The 26,710-nt window shown below is 35.9% G+C and overlaps 1 protein-coding gene across 1 annotated transcript in view; it reads right to left on the reverse strand.

Annotated features, from left to right (window-relative positions):
• Positions 1 to 26,710, reverse strand: part of LOC131428582 (putative uncharacterized protein DDB_G0271606) — a 149,457-nt gene that overhangs the window by 6,358 nt on the left and 116,389 nt on the right. Inside the window, exons 4-6 of the mRNA XM_058592628.1 lie at positions 26,178 to 26,285; positions 25,548 to 25,997; positions 25,327 to 25,414 (exon numbers count right to left, since the gene is read on the reverse strand). Coding sequence (XP_058448611.1) covers positions 25,327 to 25,414; positions 25,548 to 25,997; positions 26,178 to 26,285 — 646 coding nt within the window. The remainder of the gene's footprint in view (positions 1 to 25,326; positions 25,415 to 25,547; positions 25,998 to 26,177; positions 26,286 to 26,710) is intronic.

The raw sequence follows: 26,710 nt of genomic DNA on the forward strand, positions 1-26,710 counted from the left end.
CAATGCAAACGATTAACAGCTGGATGGCTCGCACTGCGAACGTCCTGCAACAGAACTGTATTCTTGTGTGGATTAATTCAATATTGAACTGAACAATATCGAAATGTTACACTTTCTTTACATTCTGCTCAGTCAACTGCGCAGGCTTGAATGAACGAAATATTTGTGTTAAGTGGTAACGTTTTAAATTTTGAAATATTTATGATTAAGTCAGATTAAGTATTACCGTTAATTGATGATCATATTTCCGATGGCATGCAGCAAAAATTATGTTGATACGTTAGATACAATAAAAGATATTCACGATCAAAAACTTATCGTTCTTCCGAAGCGTAAATTTTGAAGAGGCATCCCATAGTAAAGCAACCCGATCATACGGGAAGAGCAAACGTAAGTTTGTATGCTTGTAACGCCATAGCTCCGGAACTACTTAACGGATTGCCAACAAACTTGGCACAGGTACTTCTTGCTCTTCAGAAATAGTATTCAGGGTATTTCTACTGAGGAAGAAGCGTGGCAAGTGTAATTTACATGGATGGTCATAAAAAAATTCATATAATTTGACAATTGGCACGTTTTGAAGACCATAGAAACATATTGCAAACCGCAGATATGATAATATGAGGAGCGGATGTAGCAAGTGCCTTTGATATGGTGAAGGGGGGGGGGGGGTGTAATGTTTGTAACTGCATGACTCCGAAACTACTGAACGGATTGCTATCAAACTTGGCACAGATACTTCTTGGTCTTCAGAGATGGTCATAAAGATATTCCTAGGGGGAGAGTGTGTAGCATTTGGCTGCTTCGCATTCGAAAAGTTTTTAACACTCCTAATACCAAGCCTCAAAAAGTTAGGTGGAGCACCAAACCTGAAAAAAAGTTGGAACGGTAATTTTGAGCTGTCATAGCTCAGTTATTACTTGACCAATTTCGATCAATTTCACACCGTCGAATTTTGTGAAAGTTTGTAGATTATTTTAAGTATATCATTGATTGACGATCGTTTAGAAAACACAAATGAAAATCTGATTTTTCCCGTTCCAAGTTTTTTTTCAAGCTCAAAATATGCCCTATCTGCATTCATACGGCACCTGCATCGCGAAACGGATATTAAGAACCTCAACTTTACCGAGTCATAACTTTGTGTTATTCAACCGATTTTCGAAATTTGTTCACCATTGGAATGGTACTACTTCCAGAAATAGAATGCATTGAAAAAAAACGAAAAATTGGGTTGTCTCCCCAAAGTTATAATGAAAACTGTAGATAGATGTCCTCAGAAAAGGTGAGACTTTTTACAATGATCGTAAATATCTCAAAATTCATAGCGATGGCCTGTATATTTTTACACATCATTCGATTGCTAGTGACACCAGCTACAATTTCCACCCAACTACCATTATTGCACTATCAAAAGAAAACCTTAAAAAATCGATAAATTTATAAATATATATGAATTTTTCATTTTTTCACATGTTTGTATATAACTCAAAAATTGAAGCGATGATATGTACATTTTTCTGCTCCAAAATATTGGAATCATTATCAGAAACAATGTATTGATGAACAAAATTATATATCCGTTCAAGTAATATCAAGAAATTTTTTACAAATACAGTGAATTTCTATTATTGGGAAAATTTTGCCAAACAAATTCAAGTCAAAACATTTAAATTTCATGACATATATTTTTTATTATTTTAGTTGGAAATTTATTATGAACAAAATTTACAAAATAACTAAAACTTGGATTTCACTGACAATCTTAAAAATTTCGGTAAATATACCTAAACTCAAAAAATAATTGTATTTTTGTATTGGACGAAAGATCGAAACAATTTTTATGCACAACCCAAACGCAATCGATAACTACTAAAATTCTGATTTTGTTGCAGCAATACTTTGTCCGAGCGGCGAGAGGGGTAGTGTTTTTCGGAGCACTTATAAACACACAAATACCTTTCTTTTACTTTATTTTCCTTCTAATAATAATTTGCAGTGGTTACACTTTACTGTCTTAACTTGCCTACAGCACATAATTTTGTGCCTGACCTAACTTCTGCCCTAACTTCTACACGCTTATAGTCTTTGGGGTGGAGTCCTTCGTCCAGTTAGTACCGTCCTGCGTTACAAGCCGATACTAATTCTGGTCGTCTGGTTAATCTGATTCCCCGCCTGCGGTACAAACAAGGAAGTAGATCGACCAACGGATGCAAAGTGGAAAACCAACGACGAGAACCGATGTTCTGGGTCCAACAGTTGAACCAAGAAGCCCCCGATAAAATCAAAAAACCGACCCTTTTATACTCAAATATATGTACCTAACAAAAACCTATATTTATATATATATGTCTGGTAGACTAACTACCACCTACGTGAATTCACTGCGATCGCGTCGCATATGTACATAATCAATTAATTCGATCGGTTTCTTCTGGCTGATGCAATATATTGAAATAGCCAGCCGTGGGCATTACAATGGCTCAACTGGTCTACTGCCTGTACTAGCTAAGATAAAGATTTCTTTGGAAAAATTAGGGCTGCTGCATTGTTTTAGGTTTTCCGTGAAATCTAAAAAAAAAATCGGTAGAAGATCGGAAATTTCAAAATTCCCGATATATACTACGTTCCAACGTTTCTGCAAATCAAAGTGAATATATTGCAATCCGTGTTGATTTCATCTGTTTCATAGAGACATAGGATTTGAGTTTTACTAATAAAATATATTTTGTGACAACACAAAAATTTTAAATAATTTCAATGGCTTTGTACAATAAGAAAAGGAACGTAAAATTATATGAATTTCATATAGCGGAAAATTTAAGATATGTATATGTTTTTGTTCTTAAAATGCTTGTAAAACAAAAATCAAGCTAAAAATTATTTTTAAATTATAGTTGGTGTCTTTTGTCATAGGTTAGTACCTAATTTTTGTTTTACAACCATTTAAGAACAAAAACATATACATATCTTAAATTTTCCGCTATCCTAAACGGCATCAATTATAATCGGTAGAATATAAAAATTTAAATTTCTATTATTTCGGAATGTATAGAATTCGATTTTTTTTTTGAATTTTCTATTAGTAAATTCCACTCGAAAAGCTATCATATTACCAATTCAGAAAAAGCCGATTTACGCATTTAGCACAAAAAATCTCACGAAATTGAGTAAAACCTGTTTTTATCCACCTAATGATGGTTTTCTCATATTTCTCTTATTCTCATATAAAGAATACCTGTTTTACCTATTTTTATATATATAAAAAATAGGTATAGAATTCGCTCAAACTTTCGAAAATTTTTCCGAGGCCCGGAGGGCCGAATGACATATACCAATCGATTCAGCTCGACGAACTGAGCAAATGTCTGTGTGTGTGTGTGTGTGTGTGTGTGTGTATGTGTGTGTGTCCGTATGTGTGTTGTCAACTAAGAGGTCGAGATCTCAGAGATGGCTGGACCGATTTTCATCAAACTAGTCGCAAATGAAAGGTCTCCCCGTCACCCAAAACGCTATTGAATGGTTTTGAGATCGGATGTTTACTTTTTGAGTTATACAAAGTTTTATGTCAAAATTTTCAGTTTTTTGACAGTATCTGTCACAATTGACCTTGAAAACAGAATATGTTTTCAGACTTAGATTCCGCACGGTAATACCTATCCAACAAGCCATAGATTGTTAAAATCCGTCCATTTTTAACGGAGATATCGAAATTTTTCTGTAAGCGACTTTTCCCCCTATTCCAGCAGTAGGAGTTTTGAGCGCTGTATGACAAAGAAATGCTTGGGAGCAACGGAAAACACGATTTTTTATACTGTTACATACAATTGTTTCTAAGAACCAAAAGGATTGTGTACAGCATTCTTTTTCATGACATTTAGCCTCGGACCGATTTTGGCACGGCTCGTTTTTGGCAACATAATCGTTCGAATATGACATATATAAACCAGATGATGGCAGAATTTTTTTTAATTATTTTGTTTTAAACTACTTACAGCAATAAATGCTGGAACAACATAACATCCATATACCATTCGAATCAGTTCGTCGAGATCAGCAAATGCGTGTGTGACAAATAACTTCAATTAATTTTCTCGAAAAATTTCTTTTCTACAAATTCAGATTCATACGAAAAGTCGTATGCTCCCAAACAAAGTTCCTGCATTATGTTTGGTTCCGACCTCTGGTTTCGGAACTACAGGATGATATGTGAAACGAAATCAAAATTGTGTAACTCATTTTTCTTGAAGATGGCTGAACCGATCTAAGATGCAAATGAAATCTAAGAATCATCTAAGATTCAAATGAAAAGTTTCAAAGTTCTATAAAACATCTTGCTTTTCAGTCAGATCCAACTTCCGGTTTCGGGGATTGTATAAAAATGTCTATTCCACATAATTTAATCAGGTTTATCGGGTTAGCAGATTTGGATAGTCGATAAAAAAATTAACTTTTTTCAGTTTTAGTGGTATTCAGTTGTCGATCAGAAGGCACCTAAAAATTTAATTCGTGCTATGATCTCTCAAAGATGTCTTAACTGATTTTCAAATGTTTTGAAACAAATGTAAAGTGTACAGCTACTCAGGTGAATTTATCTGACTTCGGCCATACCGCTTTTAGAATTCCGGTTCCAGTATAAAATCGTTTCTCAAAGCTCAATCGTTTTCTCAAAAAAAGCCTAATCAAATTTCAGAAACAAAAATTTTAATTAAAACAAACTTATATACAAAAAAATAATTATTTTATCCAATTATGACTTCCGGTTCTCGAATTACATGATGATGAATTTTTAAAATTCAAACCGATATAGAAGATGACAATCCCGAAAAGCTTCAAAGTTGAACTCAAAACTGTTGTAATTTATTCGTCATATGGCCATACGAATCGGTTTGGGTTATGCTGGTTCCTGAATACCGGCTCTGGAAGTATCTTAAATTACCGTAAACTCTAGAGTGGAACTTACATATCATGGCATGTTTAATCGATTATCACACTTCTAGATTCAAATTCGATCCGATTTGCAGTTTCGACATTACAGAGTAATGAGTGATTAAAATCTCAAATTGTCGCTTAAAACGAGGGTCATTAAAATAATGTCATGAAAACTTAAACACCGAAGAATATTCATGCAAAAAACACATGCGGATTGATAAAAATAGGTATCATCTCACTGCTAGGTGGATTAAACACGTTTTTCTTTAAACAATTTTGTTTGATTTTTGAAAAACATGAAAGCTAGTGTAACCTACAGAATGAAACAGTTCTCAGATCGGTTCGGCCATCTCTCTCAGTGAAGTGAGTTCCACAATTCCAGGTACTTATGAAACTGGAATCGCCCCGAATATTGGCTTTGCACAGCAGCCTTTGCGATTAACACCAACCAACCAATTTACCTGCAGCCTACATCTGTCTTCGTCTCGAAAAACAATCTCTCCGTTTGAATGCTTTTTACTGAATAAAACAATGCACTTATGTTACTTTTGTATATGAAATTAATACTATATAGGGTAATACTTTTTTTAACCAAAACACAAAATATTTTTTGTGATTGGATTTTTATCATTACTACTACCATTATAATTAAACAGTAGGGTGCCAATATTTTGGAATCATCTTTAATTTCGTAAAGCGGTAGGTGGGTGCGGCACCACTACGGAAGTCATTAGAAGTTATTTAGGAATTAACCTTGTTTGTGCTAGGGCACATAACCAATTTCATTATGTTCACGTTTCGTTTTAACCTCGGCGGTTTATGTTGAACTGCAGGTGGCAAAACAGTTCAACATAAACTGCTATGCACTGACGAAACGTGGTGGAAGTTTGATAATTTTCCATTTTTAAAAATCACCGCACAAATTTTTTTCAATTCCAAATATCTTAAAATTGGCTGAAACGTTAAGATCTAGTGTGATCTAAAGATTTTTTTTTTTTTTTTTGAAAAAAATTCAGCGAAATCGGAAATTTCATTTTTATGTCAAATATCTTAGAACTGCCTGAAACGTCGAGATAACACCAGATCTCGACGTTCGATATCGGAAATCGTAAAGTTTCCAGAGAGTCGAGTTTAAAAAAAAATCGAGATGACTCATGATCTCGACGTGTGGTGAGGAAGCGCAAGAAAGTCGAAATTAATCAATACACAAGTATAGGGAAATTCAATCGTTTAGTGAATCTAGAGAAGGTATTCAAACGATTGCTTTTAAAGTCAGATAATTTCTGTAATAGCATTATCAAATAGAGTAACAAACAACGTGAGTGAATTTCATCTTCCCGAATATGCACCTGAATTAGTTTTAACACTCTAGAAGAAGAAAAAAATACCTTATTTTCATATATAGCTAATAAATGCCTTACAGGATAGAGTATTTTTCAATGAAAAAAAACCCGATGTTTGAACACAATTTAAAAAATTTGAAAAAATATCTCCTCCGCCTTTTTTATAAACATGTTCGAAAGTATTTACTGTCAAATGCAAAAAACGGATTTTTTTTTTCATTTGACTCAATGGGCCGTATGAATAAAATGTAGTAAAGTTTGTTGTTTGTAGTATCTTCTCAAAAACAAAGTCCACAGAGTAAAACGCGGTTTGGTATGAATAAAAAACAAGTTCGAACATGTAGTTGATGCTACTTCCGAATTTAAGCATTTACTGCATATCGTATCGACACAGTGCCGGAAAAGCGGTCATAAGCATGCACAAAGCAAGGAACGTACTTACATCTGTAAAAATGTCACTTTTTTTTCATTTCTGTACTTCACTTTATCAGCAAACACACGAGTAGCAAACCCTAGAGCTACCTACCGAAAACTTGTAGTAAATACTACAGTTTGTAGCACGTTTTGACAGGAACGTGATCCACACGTAGCATTTACTACCGAAATTCAAGCATGCTACGTTTTATTCATACGGCCCAATGTCAGATATAGCAGTTTCAGGATAACCTGTTTTGAACTAGTTTTGCTCATAACTTCGGTACAGAAAACGATACCTGAATGCGCCAGCCAATCAAAAATTGGTTTTAACAAACTCTTAAAGATGTTCAAAGATATCTAATACGAAAAGTGAAAAATAAAAATACTTGAGCAATAAATCTGATTTTTCGAGGAACACCCTAAGTTGCTTTTTAAAAATAGCTGTAACACTGAAACCGTTTGGAGATACCACAATGGTGTCTTCAGCAAAGCTGCTCGATATAAGTTTATCTACAATTTTGCTGAAAGATGCAGTCCTCTATCTGAACACATTCTAAGAATATGTTTTTGATCACCTTAATAATAAGAGCCACAGTAAGTACATAGAAATATGGCCTATCTTTCACTGATCATTTGTTTTGAAGACATCATAGCTCTAAAGTATAAGGTTAAGCCACAAATGTTTTTGTCCTCCTAAATTGTGGATCCGGAGCACTGTGCAAACTTCCCGATATTCCACCGATTTTTTGAGACTCTACGGCAAACCTAAAACAACATCCGAATTTTAGTAGTTATCAATTGTGTTTGGGTTGTGCATAAAAATTGTTTAGATCTTTTGTCCAAAACAAAAATACAATTATTTTTTTAGTTTAGGTGTATTTACCGAAATTTTTAAGATTGTCAGTAAAATCCAAGTTTTAGTTATTTTGTAAATTTCGTTCATAATAAATTTCAAACTAAAATAATAAAAAATATATGTCATGATATTTAAATATTTGATTTGATTTTGTTTGGTAAAATTTTTCCAATGAAAGAAATTCTCTGTATTTGTAACAAATTTCATGAGATTCTTTGAACGGATATATAATTTTGGTCATCAATACATTGTTTCTGGTAATGATTCCAATATTCTGAATCAAAAAAATGTACACGTCATCGCTTTAATTTTTGAGTTATACACAAACATGTGAAAAAAATGAAAAATTCATATATATTTATAAAATTTAAGGTTTTCCTTTTATAGTGCAGGGAACGTAGTTGGACGAAAATTTTAGCTGGTATCACTAGCAATCGAATGATGTGTAAAAATATATAGATAGGTCATCGCATTTGGATTTCGAGATATTTATGAACATTGTAAAAAGTCTCACCTTTTCTGAGGTCATCTATCTACAGTTTTCATTATAACTTTGGGTAGACAACGCTATTTTTCGGGTTTTTCAGTGCATTCTATTTTTAGAAATAGTACCTTTCCAATGGGGTACAAATTTCGAAAATCGGTTGACTAACAACAAAGTTATAACTCGTTGAAGTGTTCAATATTTTCTATGCGACGTTGATGCCAAAGGAAAGAAAATCGGAGAGCAGATAGGGTATATTAGGCGTGTTTAAAAAACCTGGAACGGGAAAATTCAAATGTTCATTGGTTTTCCTTTGCCTACAAAGTTTTTGAATCAATCTACGAACTTCACAAAATTCGAGGGTGTAAAATTTATTGAGATCCATTGAAAAACAGCTGAGCTATGACAGCTCGAAGTTTCCGTTCCAACTTTTTTTAAGGCCTGGTATTTGGAGTGTTAATATCTACTTCATCGATTTTGATTGGTTCTTTTCGGCAAGCATCAACTGGGAGAATCGATCATATGAAAAGACGGATAGATATTCTCGATTGAATCAGTTATAAATTTAGAACGGAAAAGCTAGCCTAGGCAGGCTCATATATAAAGAATCGTACTTGCACATACCTTCGACTGGCATCCTTCTTCCTGGAAAACAAACGTAATCATCGGTAACAATATACACCTTTCCAGGACTCCAACGTCACTAACGGTCCGTCTCAGGACTCCAAAAGTAACGTAAAGAACTCATTTAGAAAAATGTCTTGAACTGTCGCTCTAATTCCCAGAATACAAACGCAATCTTCCGAATGGTCCTTCTCAGGTATAGAAAATCTTATGCGGTCAAACGATATCAAATCAGTGAATATCCATACACATCACGAATGGAGTCCTACGTCAATCACGCGGATATGTCTTTGAAGTTACCTACTCCAAGTTTCACTAGTATAGAGCAATTCCAGGAATGACGAAAAAGTGACAAAATCAGAATCGACCTTCTCCGATTTGGATGAAACTTTGCACATGATTTCAGTATGGCAAACCATAAGTTTTTAAACCGATGGAGTGGTCAATCCGACTCACGACTAATTTTTAAAAAGGGCGTATCTATTTTTGCATTTCACAAAAATTGCCTTTTTCAAATCGTTGTAACTCGGAAACCGTTAATTGTACAAAATAGGCGTTCAGGTAGAAGTTGTAAGGAATCGATTGGACACTCTGAGAAAAATATACACTGAAAAAAATTTTTGGTTTTTTCCTCAATAATTTCAAAATGAACTAAAAAAATTAAATTGAAAAAAATCAGGGTTTCGATTTTTTTTAATAATTTTTATTTTAAAGCTCTTATTAAAACCTACAGATTGATGGCTATCCCATCCGTTCCTTTTGAAAAATGAACGCTACAACAGTTTACGGGTGCATGCAAATGTTCAATTTCTTCTCGTTGTAATTCGGAAACCGTTCATCGTACAAAAATGGCGTCCAGGAAGAAGTTGCAGGGAATTAATAAAGCACTCTAAAAATATATACACTGAAAAAAAATTTTATATTTTTTCTCAATAATTTCAAAATGAATCAAAATAAATAAATTTAAAAAAATTTCGATTTATTTTGATAATTTTTCATTTGTGCTTCAGGATGCTATTCAAGAAATGGTCAAGCAACCATTCATCCGTTGGAAATTTATTATAGAGAATCAAAAAAGCTTACACATTTAAGTTTCATTGTGATTTCAGAAGTGCCTAAACACGATACCATCGCGGTTCAAGTGTTTATTTCACACTAAATATCATTTTTGAAAGACAAAATTCAAATTAAAAAAGCAAAAAAATGGAAATATAAAAAATGGTGTTATAATTAAATATCCAAGTATCTCAAGAACAGCTACTTTTAGAAGAAATGATATCATGAACAAATTTATTGCCTTTAACCTGTAGAATAATATTCTACTGTTTAAATGATTATCTTTCAACGAGAACTTGAAATTTCGAATATATCTGTAAATTGTTTTAGCTGTAACTTCTTCATTTTTCAAAAGGCACGGATGGGATAGCCATCAATCTGTATGTTTTAATAAGATTAAATTATCAAAAAAAATAAAACCATGCTTTTTTATTTATTTAAATTTTTGGGATTATTTTATAATTATTGAAAAAAAAAATCAAAATTTTTTTTCAGTTTATATTTTTTAGAGTGTCTAATCGATTCACTACAACTTCTTCCTGAACGCCATTTTTGTACAATCAACGGTCTCCGAGTTACTACGTTTTGAAAAAGGCAATTTTTGAGAAATGCAAAAATACATACGCCCTTTTTAAAAATCAGTCGTGAGTCGGAAATGACCTCTCCATCACCATTCACTGATCACTTAAAATGCACTGTTGCCCATTGGTGGGCTGTAGCGATCACTTTGGGAATTACTGGTCTAGGATAATCCATGAACGGAGACATATCGAGTGAACAGGCTGCCAGCTACGTCAAGACAATGGTGCTTCAGTCAATGGCGAATATGAGGTTCCGTTCCTCAAGCCTAAAAACGCAGGAAAACAACAACTAGTTCCTCTGTGAACATATCTGCAGTTGGACGTTGGCAGTGTGAGTTTCGCTTCAAACAAGAACGATTGCGTCATCCAGCTGCTGGTTATTTGCACTGGAGAAAAAGAAAACAAAAAGAGGACAACGATGGGGAAAACTATACAAAATCAGCCGTTCCAATAGCTCTAAATGTTATCTAAAGAACTAATAAGATTACTCCTTTGCACATCGGAGTTTAGTGCATTTAACAGTTTAGGGCAAATCTAGAATAATTTAATAAGCTTTGTGCACTTTTCGCTGTGCGAAATTTGCACGAAGCGAGCGTAAATAAAGCTAGCATTTAGCTGCATTGCACTCGAGAAAAAGGTTCCGAACAGTGTTTAATATCGGCGATAATTTCACAATTTGGTTCCTTTGAAAGCCGCAAATGAATCCCGTACAGCATTTTGATAGTTTCTTTTATTGAAATATTGAGATGGGTGAAATATTGAAATATATGAGCGATTGTACGACTTGTAATAATTTTTTTTTTTGGGTTAAGGCTCAAAGTGATAAATAACTTTGACTGGCATCCTTCTTCCTGGAATACGAACGTAATTATCTGTAACAAAATATACCTTTCCAGGACTCCCATGTCACTAGCTAGTTTTACTAGTATAGTCCTTTCTAAAGCAAAATCACGAGCTGGAAAAGGTTTGCATGTTTGATTGTTACCATTGAAGATAGTTTATGCCAGATTCATTTTTTCCGGTCGTCCGTCATTCGTTTCCATTCTGTTATACGTTGGAGTTTTGACGTGGAAAAGTTGATATCATGAATAGTCTTTCCTGGGTTGTAGGAAAAACTCTCGCCAACACGGTCAGATTCCTAATCAGACGTAATTATTTGCTGCTCGTTTGAGTTAATGAAAAGTGAATCCAGACAGTGTTTTAACAACTAACGACGGCAAAGCTGGTGAAGTTTGCTATTTGAATTTCTAATCAGAAAAAAACAAACACTTGTACCACTAACTAATCCGAACTTTCCATATGTAAAAACATAGAACGAACATTTCCATTCAAGCTAGACAAGAACAATGAGCATTCCGTAGCAGGAAAATACTCGATTCAATTCCACATTTCTCAATTCTCGGTTGAATCTATTTAACCAAATCAGTCAATGAAAACCAAATTACTTCTTTGACTACGCAAAACAAAAGAAAACTGAAAACTCTAGTAATCCTCCCGTTGGGGTGAAACCATCAATTGGAACATGAACTACCGCCATTAGAAGGGTAGAGCCGCCGCGAAGTGCAATCTCCAAAACGATGAACGGTCCATCCGCGGCCAACACACTCCGACCGATCCGACAACGAAGGACTTGCGAACAAGTTAAACTAAGTTGTTGTTGTTAGAAATGAACAATTCGCCGGTAAAGTTCCATTCAACGCTTCCCCTGTCTGACCCCAACGACGACGTGGTTCGGAGGTAAGTTGCATACTTATGCCGCTGCCGGAATCCACCCTGCGTAGACAAAGTTGCACGGCATCGGAAAGGAAGAGTATGTCCCTTCATCCGTTGGTTGGTTCCTCTGCTACCGGGAAGATAACTGCTGAAGAATCCCATAGGAAATTCTAATTATTTCCTTACTTATGGGTCGTAGTTTTTCTCAGTAACTTCTGACGGTTTTTCTTCTTTTATTTCGTTGTTACAATAAGTGCAGCTATATAGTGAAAGCCAACCTCGGTCTGGATCCTGTCGCAGGATAGGATGTTACGAATGCATGTGCAGTTGCCTTGAAACAGGTTCCGTCCGAGCTTTTAATTGCTCTCTCGACTACAAACAGTTTGGCTATCGATAATCGATCGCAACGGTAAATCACCACGACCAGAACATAAATTTCAATTTCACACCAAAATAAAAGCACTTTTCGCGATGGATGGAACGAATCTCCCCCTTCCCCTCAGAACCACCCTCGCGTAACAGCTTAATTGAAAAGAATGTTGCACTGAAGGCCATCGTTTGCGGTTGGAAATCCGAAGAATGCTTTGGACAACAAAAGCGAAACTTCTCACCACCAGCCCACGTCTCATTCCCGCTAAATTATGGGAGTTTTTCTCAATTAAAGCACTTCACGTAGAAGGGAGGGGGAGTGGCAGCTTTCCCGAACACGGATATCATCAAGGGGGTTTGCCATCCGGAAGCAAAACAATAGCAGCTAAATAGCAAAGCTTCTCCGATCCTGCGGCGGCGTGCTTTGGATGTGGAAAAACTTCTTTTGATCCGCAAACCTGAAGCTGAAAACAATAACAAAACTGGCAATAAAATGAAGCCTTTCTCTTCTATCCATCCTCGGTGTACGAAAAAAAATAAACGAAACGAAGCAGGACCGCTTCGGCATAAAGATTTATGCATTGCAATAAAAAAGCATAACATGAACGACGCGTTCAGGCAGAATTGAAGGAGGCATAAACTTCTCAAGATGCTTTTCACGTCAAAGGGGGGGGGGGGGGGGGGGGGGGGTGTAAGCTTGTTACGTACGTATTTGGAAATGACTGCTTCGCTGTTCGAAACTCACTTTTGATCATGCTGCCATCTGTTGGATTTGGATTGTGTTCGAGGATTACATCGAATACCCATCCTAAGTACATAAATACGAGGGAAGACGCAGCAATTTTCCCCAACGCAAAGAAAGAACATTCCTCAGTCGGAACGGGGAACAATAGCGGAACGCTTCGAGATCATCCGATAATTTGTATTGTTTTATTCCAGGGATCCGCGATGTCAGGGCCTTTGCCTTTGACTTTGCTGCCGGTGAACTGCCATCCCGAATTTTGAAAAGGAATGTAATACAAAGAGGTGTAAGCACTCGGTAGCAGTGAAATAAAAAAAAAACCCGGTCCGGAGTTTGGCAAAGAATTACGAAAGAGCACAATAAAAGCTTTTCCTTCCGAGAACAGAACCAAGCCAGTCGAGCGTGAAGATTGAAAATTATGTGAAGGAAAAGAAGGTCGCTAACGAATATTTGATACCCCTTATCGGAGCAGTGTTTGTTTTGTTTTGACGTGGGATTAATGTGATTATTTTCGGTACTGAGCAGCGAAGTTGATCACTGTTTGTGAATACTAAGAGAAAGCCATTATCTGAGCTAAAACTCTGTCTGTCTGGGCAGGGTTTTTGTCAGTGCGAAAAGAAGAGTCCCGGAAAACTTTTTACAGATGCTCGACAAAGCGAATCAGCAAATCAATCAAGTATGATGGAGATGAGCTTTTGTTTTCCACTTACGGTATGAAATAGATTGGCAATTTGTTATCAAAAGTGATTAATAATAACTTATTTTAACAAAACTGAATTTATTTAATTGAATACGCATAAAGTAAAATTATATTTCCATCAACATAGTCATCTCAAGTCTGAGTTAACTGATGAGAAAATGCGTGAACAAGATTTTTATAAAATAACTATTTTTAAGATTTTGATAGTCAAAGGTGAGAAAGCTAAGTGCTCACAAGTTCGTATCTCATGCCTCCCAATGTTTCTATGACGACTTTTGGCTCATAGATCGGGATCAACTAGGTGCTATCGTCTTCTACGTTGACAGCAGAATGAAAGGGTGCGAATCGGTTTGTATAACCTTTTAGAGAAGCGAAAATTTTCAAAAATCCTTCAAATAAAGCAACTATTTCGGCTTGACGTGACGACTGTTGTTGATGTGTATTTAAACCGTTTAACACAGACGTGAGTGAGGATGAGTTTAGTAAGGCGACTGCTTCGTGTGCTAACATCCAGAGGGCGCCAAAAAAAAGGACTTGCTGAACAATTGTTGTACAATCAGTTTATCAAAAACGGTATAGCCGGGCTTACATATAAAAACTGCCCCCAAACAGAAATTAAATTTATATAAGCAGATGAATTTCCCAAAATTTTAACTCTTTACTTGCCATATTTGTGGATTTTGGATGGTTCTTCTGATTTTCATTTTATTTAAATTTTTCAAAAACCTTTTTAGCAAAAAAAAATGAAAAAAAAACAAGAATATTTTAGGAATTATGGGAAACCTTTAAAAAATTCAAAAACGTATTTCATGTGAAAAAAAATGTTCAAAATATTCGAATATTTTACATCAAAAATAAATTATTTGTGAGTACATTACAGTGTATTTTTTCAGTTTTTCAAAAAATGTGGACGGGAATAATATCAGACAAAAAAAATAAATCATTCGAAAAACAATGCGTCTCCATCAAATTATCATCCGAATTAATTTTTCCAACATACATTGTATTCAAATCAATGTAAGTACACAGTAGTTGCCTGATGGTTTCGTTGAAGGGGATGCTTCATTGTTGTTGGTGGCTGTCACAGGTGTACTGGGGTTGCTTGGGGTTGGTGTGAGGGAAGCCCCGTTGTCCTTTGGTGTAGTTGTCTCCTTGTCCAGTTTATCACATGGCTTACCATAGTGAACAGCTTTTTGGCAATATTGACATGTGGCCATCTGACCGAAAATTACATAAGAAGGTATAGGCCTCTTCAAGTGTATGCGTAACAAACGTACTCCATTTAGAATACCGGGGAAAAAATTCTTCCACTTTTCTTTTTCGATAGAGAGAATCTCTCCGTATTGGGACAAAGTTTTGCGAATATAAGGATCGATGACGCTTGAGGGAAGATCATGCACACGCACTTCTATAGCACTATCTTCCGTATATACTGAAATGTTGTACTTAATATTTTCGTGCACATTGTTATTGTAATTTTCGAATTGAATTGCATCCAACTATTTATAGAACTAAATGTAAACAACATTATTTGTTTTATTGCATTGAAGTAAGTGCACACGTTTAATGTCAAGATGAATTTGCTCCTTAAGCAAACCTTCAAGTTCTCGCATCGAAGGTCGAGTTATTCACTGCCTGATTCACTCATTTCGAGATCGTTCTATTGTTCACTACACAATACTGTACTTGGTTTCTTCCGTCCCGAACGTGAGCGGTTTTGTTTAATCGACTGACTTGTATAAGATGTGAAAGTGAACTGACAATTGACACTTATTAATTCCATTGAAAGATCACTCCATTCAAACGCCTGATACTAATTAATTTTGCATGCGGAAACCAACGAATCTATTCCCGTCCTAAAACTGAAATGGCTAAAAAATATATCCTACGTGAACGTCTTTGCTAACACGTGTATTACATCCACCAGCTGGTTTTCCCCGCAAGCTTATGATTTTCATTCATAAATGTTCTTCTGTGTCCGTATGCTTCTGAGCAAAACTGGCTTGTGAAAAAAATATATTCTATCAGTGTTACTTAAAAGGGACAAAAAGGTATTTGGGTAATGTCAGAAACATAACCGTATTACGTAAATACGAATAAAAAGGATGGTTCAGTTGGAAGAATCTGAATTCCGGGGCCGAATTTTAGAACCGAGTGCTAGAACTAAACCTGAACTCGGAAACGGAATTCTAGAACTGAATTCTGAATCTGAACTGAGCCTTTTTTCTGAAACTGAATCCTTGCACTTGCATTTAGTCACAAAACTTCGGTCCAGGATCCAGAATTCTGCTCCAAAATTTAGTTCTTGAGCTCAGGTCCGGAATTTAGTTCAAAAATCGTTAGAATCTAATTTATGAGCTCACACAGAAAAAAAATATGAATTTTACAAGGGGCATAATTCAACAAACGATACATTTCGTAACTACTTAACTTTCCAAATGATGCAATTTTCCATTCGCACAGAATTTTGCAGGCTCCGAATGAAATTTGCCCCCCTATCAAATGCCGCGGTATGAATTTATATGTATCATTTATTCACCAAGCAGATATGGGCTTCTGTGGTTCAGTCAATTAACTGACATGCTTTGTGATCTAATGTTTCTCGATTCAAGTCGCGGTGTTGCTATCGATCTTTTGTCTTCATCTAATTCTATTCAAGCCATGTAATTTTCAAATCACACTGTTTTACATGTTCTTAAGTATAAATTTGTGAGAAATACGACACTGTGCCGTCTGTTTTAAATGATTAGGAGGAAGTTTTGTCTGTTAGGCTATTATTAACATGCGGTCATAAAGTCCCCGATCAGACAGAAAAAGAACACTTTATTTTCCAAATTTCGATGCTTTTTATAAATATATTTTGTCCTTGAAGAACTTTCCAACATTTCTGCAGCACTGCTGGCCAAAACGTCCCCCTTCTTTTTTAAGCATTTGAGACATATCTAAACAAAAGTTTTATCACTAATACTATCTTTTTCGTAGGATCTTTCTGCTATGCAAGTTTGGTAGTTGTCGTTTGCTGTAAAATATGAAAAATCTGAAAATTTCATTAGGCAGCTTTTTGATGTAAGGTTTTGCTTCCACTAAATAAGCATTTTATCTGCCATTTACTTTATGTACAAATTTTCTCAAAACAGTCACTTAACAAACAATTCAAGGAGCATAATGTATCATTGTTGTGAGGAAAAATGTCTCTTATTGTGTGTCATATGACTGATTTATTATGCGGCACATTATACGGCTGCTGGGGCATTATGTCCAAGACAAGCGAAAAAACTGAGAATGTGATCGTTTTGAAAAAGTGTTAATATCAATCAGATCTCATTACTAACACAACAGAATCATTGAAAATTATGTTCCTCAGACGTATTGCAACGAAAGACTCACATTCTCGAGGAGGATATAACAATACATTTAGAATTATCTCAATACTTTCTTAATGGGGGGAGATATTATAACACTTTCCCCTATCCTAGATTCGAAAAAGAGCTTCAAGCAGCATGTGGATTACACAATCTACAAAACCTCTAAGTTACTTGGATTTATTTTTCATGTAACGAAATATTACGACAATATACATTACCTAAAAGCGTTATATTGTGCTCTGGATAGTTCTACACGCGAATACGCAGCTGTTGTTTGATCAAATTGATATTCAGCGTACAGAAGCCATTCAACATAAATTCATTCGTTTCGCGCTACGTAAACTTCCTTGGAGAGATTGTTAGTATATGCCGTCTATTTAATCGCTACTCAAATGTATTCGATTTTCACTTAACTCATAACATCATAAAGTATTTGTTTCTAAGATTATTGGCGTTCTAGTTCTTAGAATTGTATTAACATTAGTATTGGGGAACAGAATGATTTTGCGTGAAATAGTAACTAATTCCATTTACGGAAATGTATCATTTGGATAATCTGTTGGTATAACATATGAGAGGTTTTATGCCTACTGGAGAGGGAGCTAAAAATTTGGTGATGCTTAGCTCCAGTAGGCTTTCCCCTGCTCCAAAAAAATAAAATAAAATAATATCTGTTCCTGTCATAAAAAAGCCGATTTTCGCCAAATTCGAAACACCCCGTTCCTTAAAATATCTTCATAGGAACCTATGAACAGCAAAAATTATTTGTGCCAAGTTAGGTGGTAATCTATTCAAATATTTCAATTATATAAAACATTTGACTACATTTTTCTACTAATAATAATAATAATAATAATAATAATAATAATAATATAATATTATATTATTTCCACTCTAAAGCTTGAAATACGCTTTTCCATATACACCCAAACCTCAGTTTACGAACACTTTTGTCGTGAATACGACTTACTTTACTATGGGGTGCCTTTTCAAAATTTACCCTCTGAGAGAGTGATAAGTTTTTGATCGTGAATATCTCTTGTTGTATCTAACGAATCAACATAATTTTTGCTACATGCCATCGGAAATATGATCACAATTTTATGATAAAATTTTCAGTTGTGTGACATAATCTCAAATAATTCAAAATTAAACTTTTCTGAAATGTTTGGTATAAACGAGTATCAAAGAGGATAATTCATAAGGCGCGTTTGCCTTTCTCGTATTTTGAAAGCTCATAGCTCAGTGATCTGTGGAAGGATTTATATAATCTAACTACCAATAGAATCGAAATTTTTCAACTTAAACGTGTATAGCAAAAGCATTGAAGTATTTCAATAGCACACTATTGAAAAACCTATCTCATTTGACCCATGTCAACACCAGCCAATCAGAACGCGTTCTAAGGAAGAGAACAAAATATCTGCTGCTGTACAACAAATCGTTAGAGAATTTTTTTTCGAAAAGTGGTGAATATCGTGGTGAGTTCCTCAATTTGGTCCTTCTGAATGCTAGAAAAGAATCCCTACAGCATATTGATAGTTTCTTTCAATAAATTATGCAAATCCGAAATGAAATAATCGCCATTAAAATTCTGGATGCGGCTATTTTTATAGCCGTTAGGACCGCCCATTAGTGAAAAAGCTACAAACGAAATCACGTAAAAGAATGCTCCTAACAAAAATTGAATCAGTTTGGATTCTATCGCCAATGCGAGCAGATGTATTTTGTGCCGATTGCAAAGCTAGTTTCGCCTCCGACAAGAGCGATTACGTCACAGCTGCCAGTCATTTGCATGGATGAAAAAGCAACGGTGGAGAGCATTACAAAAAATCAGCCGTTCTAATGGCTCAAAAGTTTTCTGGAGAACTATTAGGATTTGTTGTTCGCAAATCGAAAGGAAATATCCTCAGTTTAGTGCAAATCTAGAACAATTTGGTTAGAATTTTCCACTTTTCGCTGTGTGAAATTCACAGTAATCGAGATCAAGTGAAGCCTTCTTTGTTTTTGCGAAAAATGTGGAAAAGGGGAATGCTTGCATAATTATTGATCAACTAATTGATATTCGGAAGTGTTAAGGAACATGTCAGTTGTTTTCGTATTCACGACATCCAGTTATGTCTCTGACATTACCCACCCGCCTATTTTTACGTTATTTCTTTTTACGAACCAAATCCCAAATAACGTAAACCTTTTTTACGAACCAACTTCGTAAAAAGAGGTTTTTGCATCCAATGAAAACAATTTCCGGCTCCATGGAAATTACTACAATATGGATATTTTCGAAACGGGATTGATGAGTAGATGACGGAAAACGGTGTTTGAAGTGGTTCGGAAATCCAAGATGGCGACTTCCGGTTCTTTGATATTGCTTAAAAACATTTACAATATGGGTATTTTCGGGACGGGTTTGATGAGTATATACCGGGAAATTATGTTTGAAAGCGCTTCAAAAATCAAAATGGTGACCCAAGTAGCAAATGTAACTTATTGAAATTTCAAGAGGTTCTACAATTGTTTTAGAATTGTGTTTTCTGTCAAAAAAGATTTTTAAATATATTAAAATCGGTTGTGCAACTTATACCTGTTAAGTTTTACGATAATACCAAAAAAAAATCACTAGAGAACAATTTTAAGTATACCTAAAACAATTGTGCAGCAAATCATCAACTTGCCCACGTTGCACTAGTAGTTATAGAAGCTCTGCCAAAATTTTCACATTGTCATGTAAAAACTAAATAACTAAAACCATTGTTCAACTTATCAAAAATTTTCCAAATGGCTGTCATAATTGTATCGGACTCAATATATGCCGAAATGGCTGTTTATCTCTTGTGAAGAAAAAAATAGTGAAATTATGCTCTCCGCAAAGCAAAAAATTGGTAAGCCGAATTGAAAACCTCGCAGTAAAAACAATTTTGCAGCCGAGACGGCATTGTCTTGACTGCGTGATGAAATTTTAGTTCAGGGTGTGCAGTTTTCTTCATTTTTAGAAAAACAATTCGAAACTTGCAAATAAGTTGTACCAGATTTATCTGTTTGAAATGAACGCAAAACTTGCCGACATGAGAATATTATCATAAAAGTTCCAGAAATACAGCATTACATGTGCAATGAAAACAAAAAACAATGAGATAATTTGTATCAGGTTTTTATCACGAGAAAAAAACGTACGGGTGTGTAATGTCGGAGACATAACTGGATGTCGTGAACACAAATAAAACTTACACGATTTCTTTATACCTTCGAATTTGAATTGATAGTTGATCGATTGTGTGAATTGTGAAACTTTCCCCCTTTTCACTACTAAAATTTTAAACGATTTTTTACGTCGATTATCTCATTTCGGATTTTCATATTTCATTGAAAGAAAGTATCAAGAAGCTGTACAGGATCCTTTTAGAAGGATCAAATTGTGGGATTCTCTACGATATTTAGCACAGTTCAGAATATTTTTCACAGCACAGCGAAATGTGAACGAAACAAATCAAATTATTTTGGATTTTCACTAAACTTATGATTTTTACCTTCGATTTGCAAAGAAAGTGCGCACTCCGATTCCGCTGTTTGAATGCGTCTTCTCGCCATGACGTCTGCTTCCATCCAACGCACAAGAAGAAATGATCGATTTTCGACCACGGTTCACCTTTTATGACGTTCAGTTGAAGATATGTGCCTGACTACCTCAAAATCGTCGTCCTTGCGCGAAAAACCCAAGCGAGAGTAAAGAGTTTTTCGCGTTGTTTTCAAATTTGGATAACATTTAATTTTTGAGTTGTTTGTGATTATCTCACACTGTTCAAAATATTATCCTAAATTCCTGATCATATTTTTGATGAAATAGTGAAATAATTATGTTGCTGCCATTTATATAAGTCGAGATATTCACGTTTAAGTTCTGCCTATTCTTCCATATGGTTAATTTTGAAAAGGCGCCCCATAGTAAAGTAAGTCGTATTCACGACAAAAAAATGAACAGACCTGACATCACTTTTCAAAAAGATATTGAAAGAAAAGTTAAGATCGTCATAGTTAGAGTAATTATATACTACCGCTTGAGCGACTTGTTTTTGCAACTAAAGCACACCTACAGAGCGTATCACAAAAATCGGGTTCAATGACGAAACTGCATTGTTGTTTAAGTCAACTAGTTTGATAAAAATAAAATCAACTATTTTGATAAAAATAAAAATAAAAACAAAAATTTCTCTTTTCAATATTTACATGTTTATATTTTGTTTTATTTAGACGAAATAAGCCATTACGTTCGATGAAACATTTTATTTTCAACACACTGTTACCCTCGATGCCATGTTGGAAAATATTGAAGAAAATTTAATTTCAAGATGTTTCAGATTAATTGAAACATCAGTATGATTAAAATCGTCTGAAAAGGTGTATGAATGTTTGATAGCTTTCTTATACATATTTTGAACACTATTCCGATCATATTGAATTGAAAAGAATAGATTGTTATTTTCATAGAAATTGATGTGCAATCATCAAAACACGTACATTCAAAGGCGCTTGAAAATTTCAGGCGTACGAAGACATGTTTCACCATAAAAATACAGTTCGTTGTCGATTTTATATTCATTAAAACATGGAAGATAAATTCTACCATTTTTAGTATTACCGTTTATTTTTGTGCAGAATATTTTTAAAGATCCATGTTGGTCTTACGAGAAGTTGCATAGAAAATCAAATGTGAAACTTATTCATTAGAGAATATGTTTGCTATTTTTTGTAAACATCAATTCAATTCTTGTTTACAATACGTAGTAGTTTCCATGAGTTTTACAATCGTTTTTTCGCTGATTTAATTGCAGCATTTGTAATAGGATCGATGCATGAGTTTTTGTATCAGTTGCACAATAATTGTGAATAAATGTTCGTAACAACGGAAGAACTTAAAGATATGTTGCACAACAAAGAAAAATTGCACTTTTTCCATAACACAACAGTTACTAGAAAAGTAATATAAACTAATTTGATAAATTGCACAATCAGTAGAAAAATACAGGACAGCAACTTAACGTGCTACTTGGGTGATCTTCCCTCAAGCGTCTTCGATACTTATATTCACAAAACTATGTCCTAATACGGAGAGATTCTCTCTATCGGAAAAGAAAAGTGGAAGAACTTTTTCCCCGGTATTCTAAATGGCGTACGTTTATTACCCATGCGCTTGAAGAGGCCTACACCTTCTTATGTGACTTTCGGTCAGGATACAAGAATCCCGTGCAAATCACTTATTACCTATGACAATCAGATGGCCACATGTCACTATTGCCAAAAAGCTGTTCACTACTGTAAGCCATGTGATAAACTGGACAAGGAGACAATATAAATAGCCTCTTTTCGACATCGTTCCCTACGTGCAGCGTCTCACCCGGAATGGATTTATTTTTCAGATATGAATACTATGAACCATTTTGTTTAACGCAAATTAATATTTCAATTCAGCAAATTAAAAAAACAGTAAAAAAATCTAATTCATTAAGTTTTGCATAACCCAGTTTCGACTTCGACCCTAACTCCTGTTAAGTGTATGGATTTGACAGCAGTTAGGGTCAAAACTGGTTTAGTTTTAGCTTCAAATGAAAACAACGTTAGTGGAGAAAAGATGAATTTTTAAAAAGGTAACGATCTCATCCGGATGAACCCTACTTTTTGCAAATATCAGGTATTGTTTTAAGTCTTCTCACAAATTAAGTTTCATTGTTTTCACGTTTCGCCCTCGGCTCATCAGTGATTGAAACAGTTCAAATTGAATTTCATTGGATTCTTCAATGATAATGACTTTCAAAACATAAAACTAAAAAAAATAGGCGGGTGGGTAATGTCAGAGACATAACTGGATGTCGTGAATACGAAAACAACTGACATGTTCCTTAACACTTCCGAATATCAATTAGTTGATCAATAATTATGCAAGCATTCCCCTTTTCCACATTTTTCGCAAAAACAAAGAAGGCTTCACTTGATCTCGATTACTGTGAATTTCACACAGCGAAAAGTGGAAAATTCTAACCAAATTGTTCTAGATTTGCACTAAACTGAGGATATTTCCTTTCGATTTGCGAACAACAAATCCTAATAGTTCTCCAGAAAAGCCTTCCTTTTGAGCCATTAGAACGGCTGATTTTTTGTAATGCTCTCCACCGTTGCTTTTTCATCCATGCAAATGACTGGCAGCTGTGACGTAATCGCTCTTGTCGGAGGCGAAACTAGCTTTGCAATCGGCACAAAATACATCTGCTCGCATTGGCGATAGAATCCAAACTGATTCAATTTTTGTTAGGAGCATTCTTTTACGTGATTTCGTTTGTAGCTTTTTCACTAATGGGCGGTCCTAACGGCTATAAAAATAGCCGCATCCAGAATTTTAATGGCGATTATTTCATTTCGGATTTGCATAATTTATTGAAAGAAACTATCAATATGCTGTAGGGATTCTTTTCTAGCATTCAGAAGGACCAAATTGAGGAACTCACCACGATATTCACCACTTTTCGAAAAAAAATTCTCTAACGATTTGTTGTACAGCAGCAGATATTTTGTTCTCTTCCTTAGAACGCGTTCTGATTGGCTGGTGTTGACATGGGTCAAATGAGATAGGTTTTTCAATAGTGTACTATTGAAATACTTCAATGCTTTTGCTATACACGTTTAAGTTGAAAAATTTCGATTCTATTGGTAGTTAGATTATATAAATCCTTCCACAGATCACTGAGCTATGAGCTTTCAAAATACGAGAAAGGCGAACGCGCTATATGAATTATCCTCTTTGATACTCGTTTATACCAAACATTTCAGAAAAGTTTAATTTTGAATTATTTGAGATTATGTCACACAACTGAAAATTTTATCATAAAATTGTGATCATATTTCCGATGGCATGTAGCAAAAATTATGTTGATTCGTTAGATACAACAAGAGATATTCACGATCAAAAACTTATCACTCTCTCAGAGGGTAAATTTTGAAAAGGCACCCCATAGTAAAGTAAGTCGTATTCACGACAAAATGAAAAATTTGTAAATAGACAACGTTCTTGCGGTTAGTTTACAGGAATTTCAGAATCTTTGAGGGAATTTCTGAACAGGACTAGTAAATCCCTTACTGGGATGACTTTTACACGACCTTAAAAAATTTACACAAAATTAAACAAATCGAAACACTAGAAAAGAAATAGAGTCAAACCTAATCAGCGCCGGTCAGCTTCCCTAATTCCTCCGATAGGACGACCTACGGTAGTCATCTCCGTGATAGTGATAGTGATCGTGATCATGATCGTAGTAGTAGTTGTACTTTCTTCCTTTCGTTTTTCGGTTCGCCGTCTTCAACTGCTTATCATCCGCGGAAGGAGGATGAATCAGCTGGATCCGATCGGTGTTTTCCGGTTGGGTTTTAGTTTTCTTCTTTTTGTTCTGTTCCTTTTCTCTCGCTCTCTGCTGGTTGGAAGCACGGAACAACGTACTCGCAACCCCGTAGCTTCTCCACAGATTGGCCAGTCCCCGCTCGAACGAGGAAGGCTTTTTCTTCGCTGGCTTATAGTCGTCATCACATGGCCCGTCATCATCTGCGACAGTTACGGGATTCTCTTGACCATTGGGACGGTCATAATCGTACTCCACCACCGGTTTGATGTTATTTTTTCGATCGTACGGTTTATAACTGGTACCGTAGCCCTGGTCCGAGGGTGGATTGGCACCGAAATTGGTTAACGTATCCGGATCACCTGCAGTAAGGAAAGCCAGAAGAAATTAGCTCCCGACTGTCAGTGCTTGTATACGAATAGACAGACAGACATGTAAACAACAAAGGTGCCGGATGTTGATGATGAAGGTGCCACTGGCTTACTGGGGCCAGTTCTCTGGGTTTCGTTATTGCAGGTGATCCGCGATGTGTGCAAACTGTCACATTCAATAAACCGTCGAATCAGTTTCGTTTGCCAAACATCCAATCAGTGATGAAAGCGAGGCACTCGAAAACTAAACTCTCACACACCCGAAAACCGGTTCGTAAACTAATCGCATTCGAACGAGTGCGTGTCTATGGAATTGGGGGATGTTTTTTTGGGACATGGGAAGCAGGAAGCAAATAACGCCGCCACTTCCGAAACACAACGAAATACTCACCGTAATTAGTCGCCTGGTGCTGGTGAGGATAGATTTGGTTCGATGTCAGAGCCGTTCCGTAGATTGGTGACCCCGTCGGGACTGGATACTGCGGAAAAAAATAGATTTCAAATTTCTATCTAAAAATTGAGTGGTAGCAAAATTTGATTTAATTTGAATAACTGAAATTAGTTCCGAATTCCGTAAAACTACTGTAAAATTAACAACAAAAAAGAACTAACCTTCGCCAACTGTGCCTGAGTCGCGTACAGCTGATTTGCATGATGCACCTGATTGAAGGCAGCGATCGGCACCTGATGGACAACCGGAACCTGGGGCTGCACGCCAACGAGGGAAGTCGTGCCGCCGTGCGGATGTTGCTGCTGGTAGTGCACGGTAGTGGCACCCGGCGTTTGACCGGAGTGTGACTGCAATGGACCCGCTGCCTGGTAGCCGTGAGCTTGGTGTTGCAACTGTTGAGCCGCCGCCGCCGCCAAGGAGTAGTGGATGGTAGCCGCGGCCGGTTGATGGGCAGTGTAAATCGTGGCAGCTGCCGGTTGCTGCTGGATCAGACCGGGGTGGGCTGCCGTTGTGATGATCGTCCCGGACGGTGTCTGATGATGTTGGTACACCTGATACTGCGGATAGTGGGCGTACTGATACTGGGGAACCGAGGCGGCCGCGTAGTTGTACTGTGTCCATTCCGGGACGTGGCGGTGGTCGTCGGGTGTGAAAAGGTAACCGGAAACGAGAGAAAGATAACAAGCATTCAAAATTAAATCGAACGGAATTGAATTGTCCGACGTTTCGGTGCGTCCGTTCGAGTGCGGAACGTGCGGAATATGCAATTTCAGTGTGTGCACTTTCCTCACCTTGGCCAGGGTGGGGGTGCCGGCGAAATCGTAGTGCACCGGTGCTGCATATGTGGCAACTTTGAGAGCGGAATTCGGTGCGACATAGTTGATTTTGTGATACACGGTCTGAAATGACACAGATTTATAATGTTTATTTATAATTTTGGGATAACGAGATTTTAATATTTACATATTGGTATGCAATCGTTACAATTCTGATAGGATAGGTTTTTTTACTGCTTTGTAACAAATGCTTTTATAACGAGGTGGACAGCAGAAAGAGATGTAAATTGCAGATATAAGTGTTCACTGATCACAGCTGTCACACTAAAATTACATTTGCATGGTGCCCAAGATGCACGTTAAATTGCTGTCCTGCTTTATACTTTTATACTGACCGGGCAACTTATCTAGTCAGTTTATAACATCAACTTGCATCACTACCCGAGTAGAGTCTAACATCAAAATTAGAACAAATTGATATTTGATTATGATAGCAACATCAGATTGAAATCCTAATATGATATCGACTCATCAAATTTTCAATTGTG

The sequence above is a fragment of the Malaya genurostris genome, chromosome 2 (assembly GCF_030247185.1).
Source record: "Malaya genurostris strain Urasoe2022 chromosome 2, Malgen_1.1, whole genome shotgun sequence".
Lineage (NCBI taxonomy): Eukaryota > Metazoa > Arthropoda > Insecta > Diptera > Culicidae > Malaya > Malaya genurostris.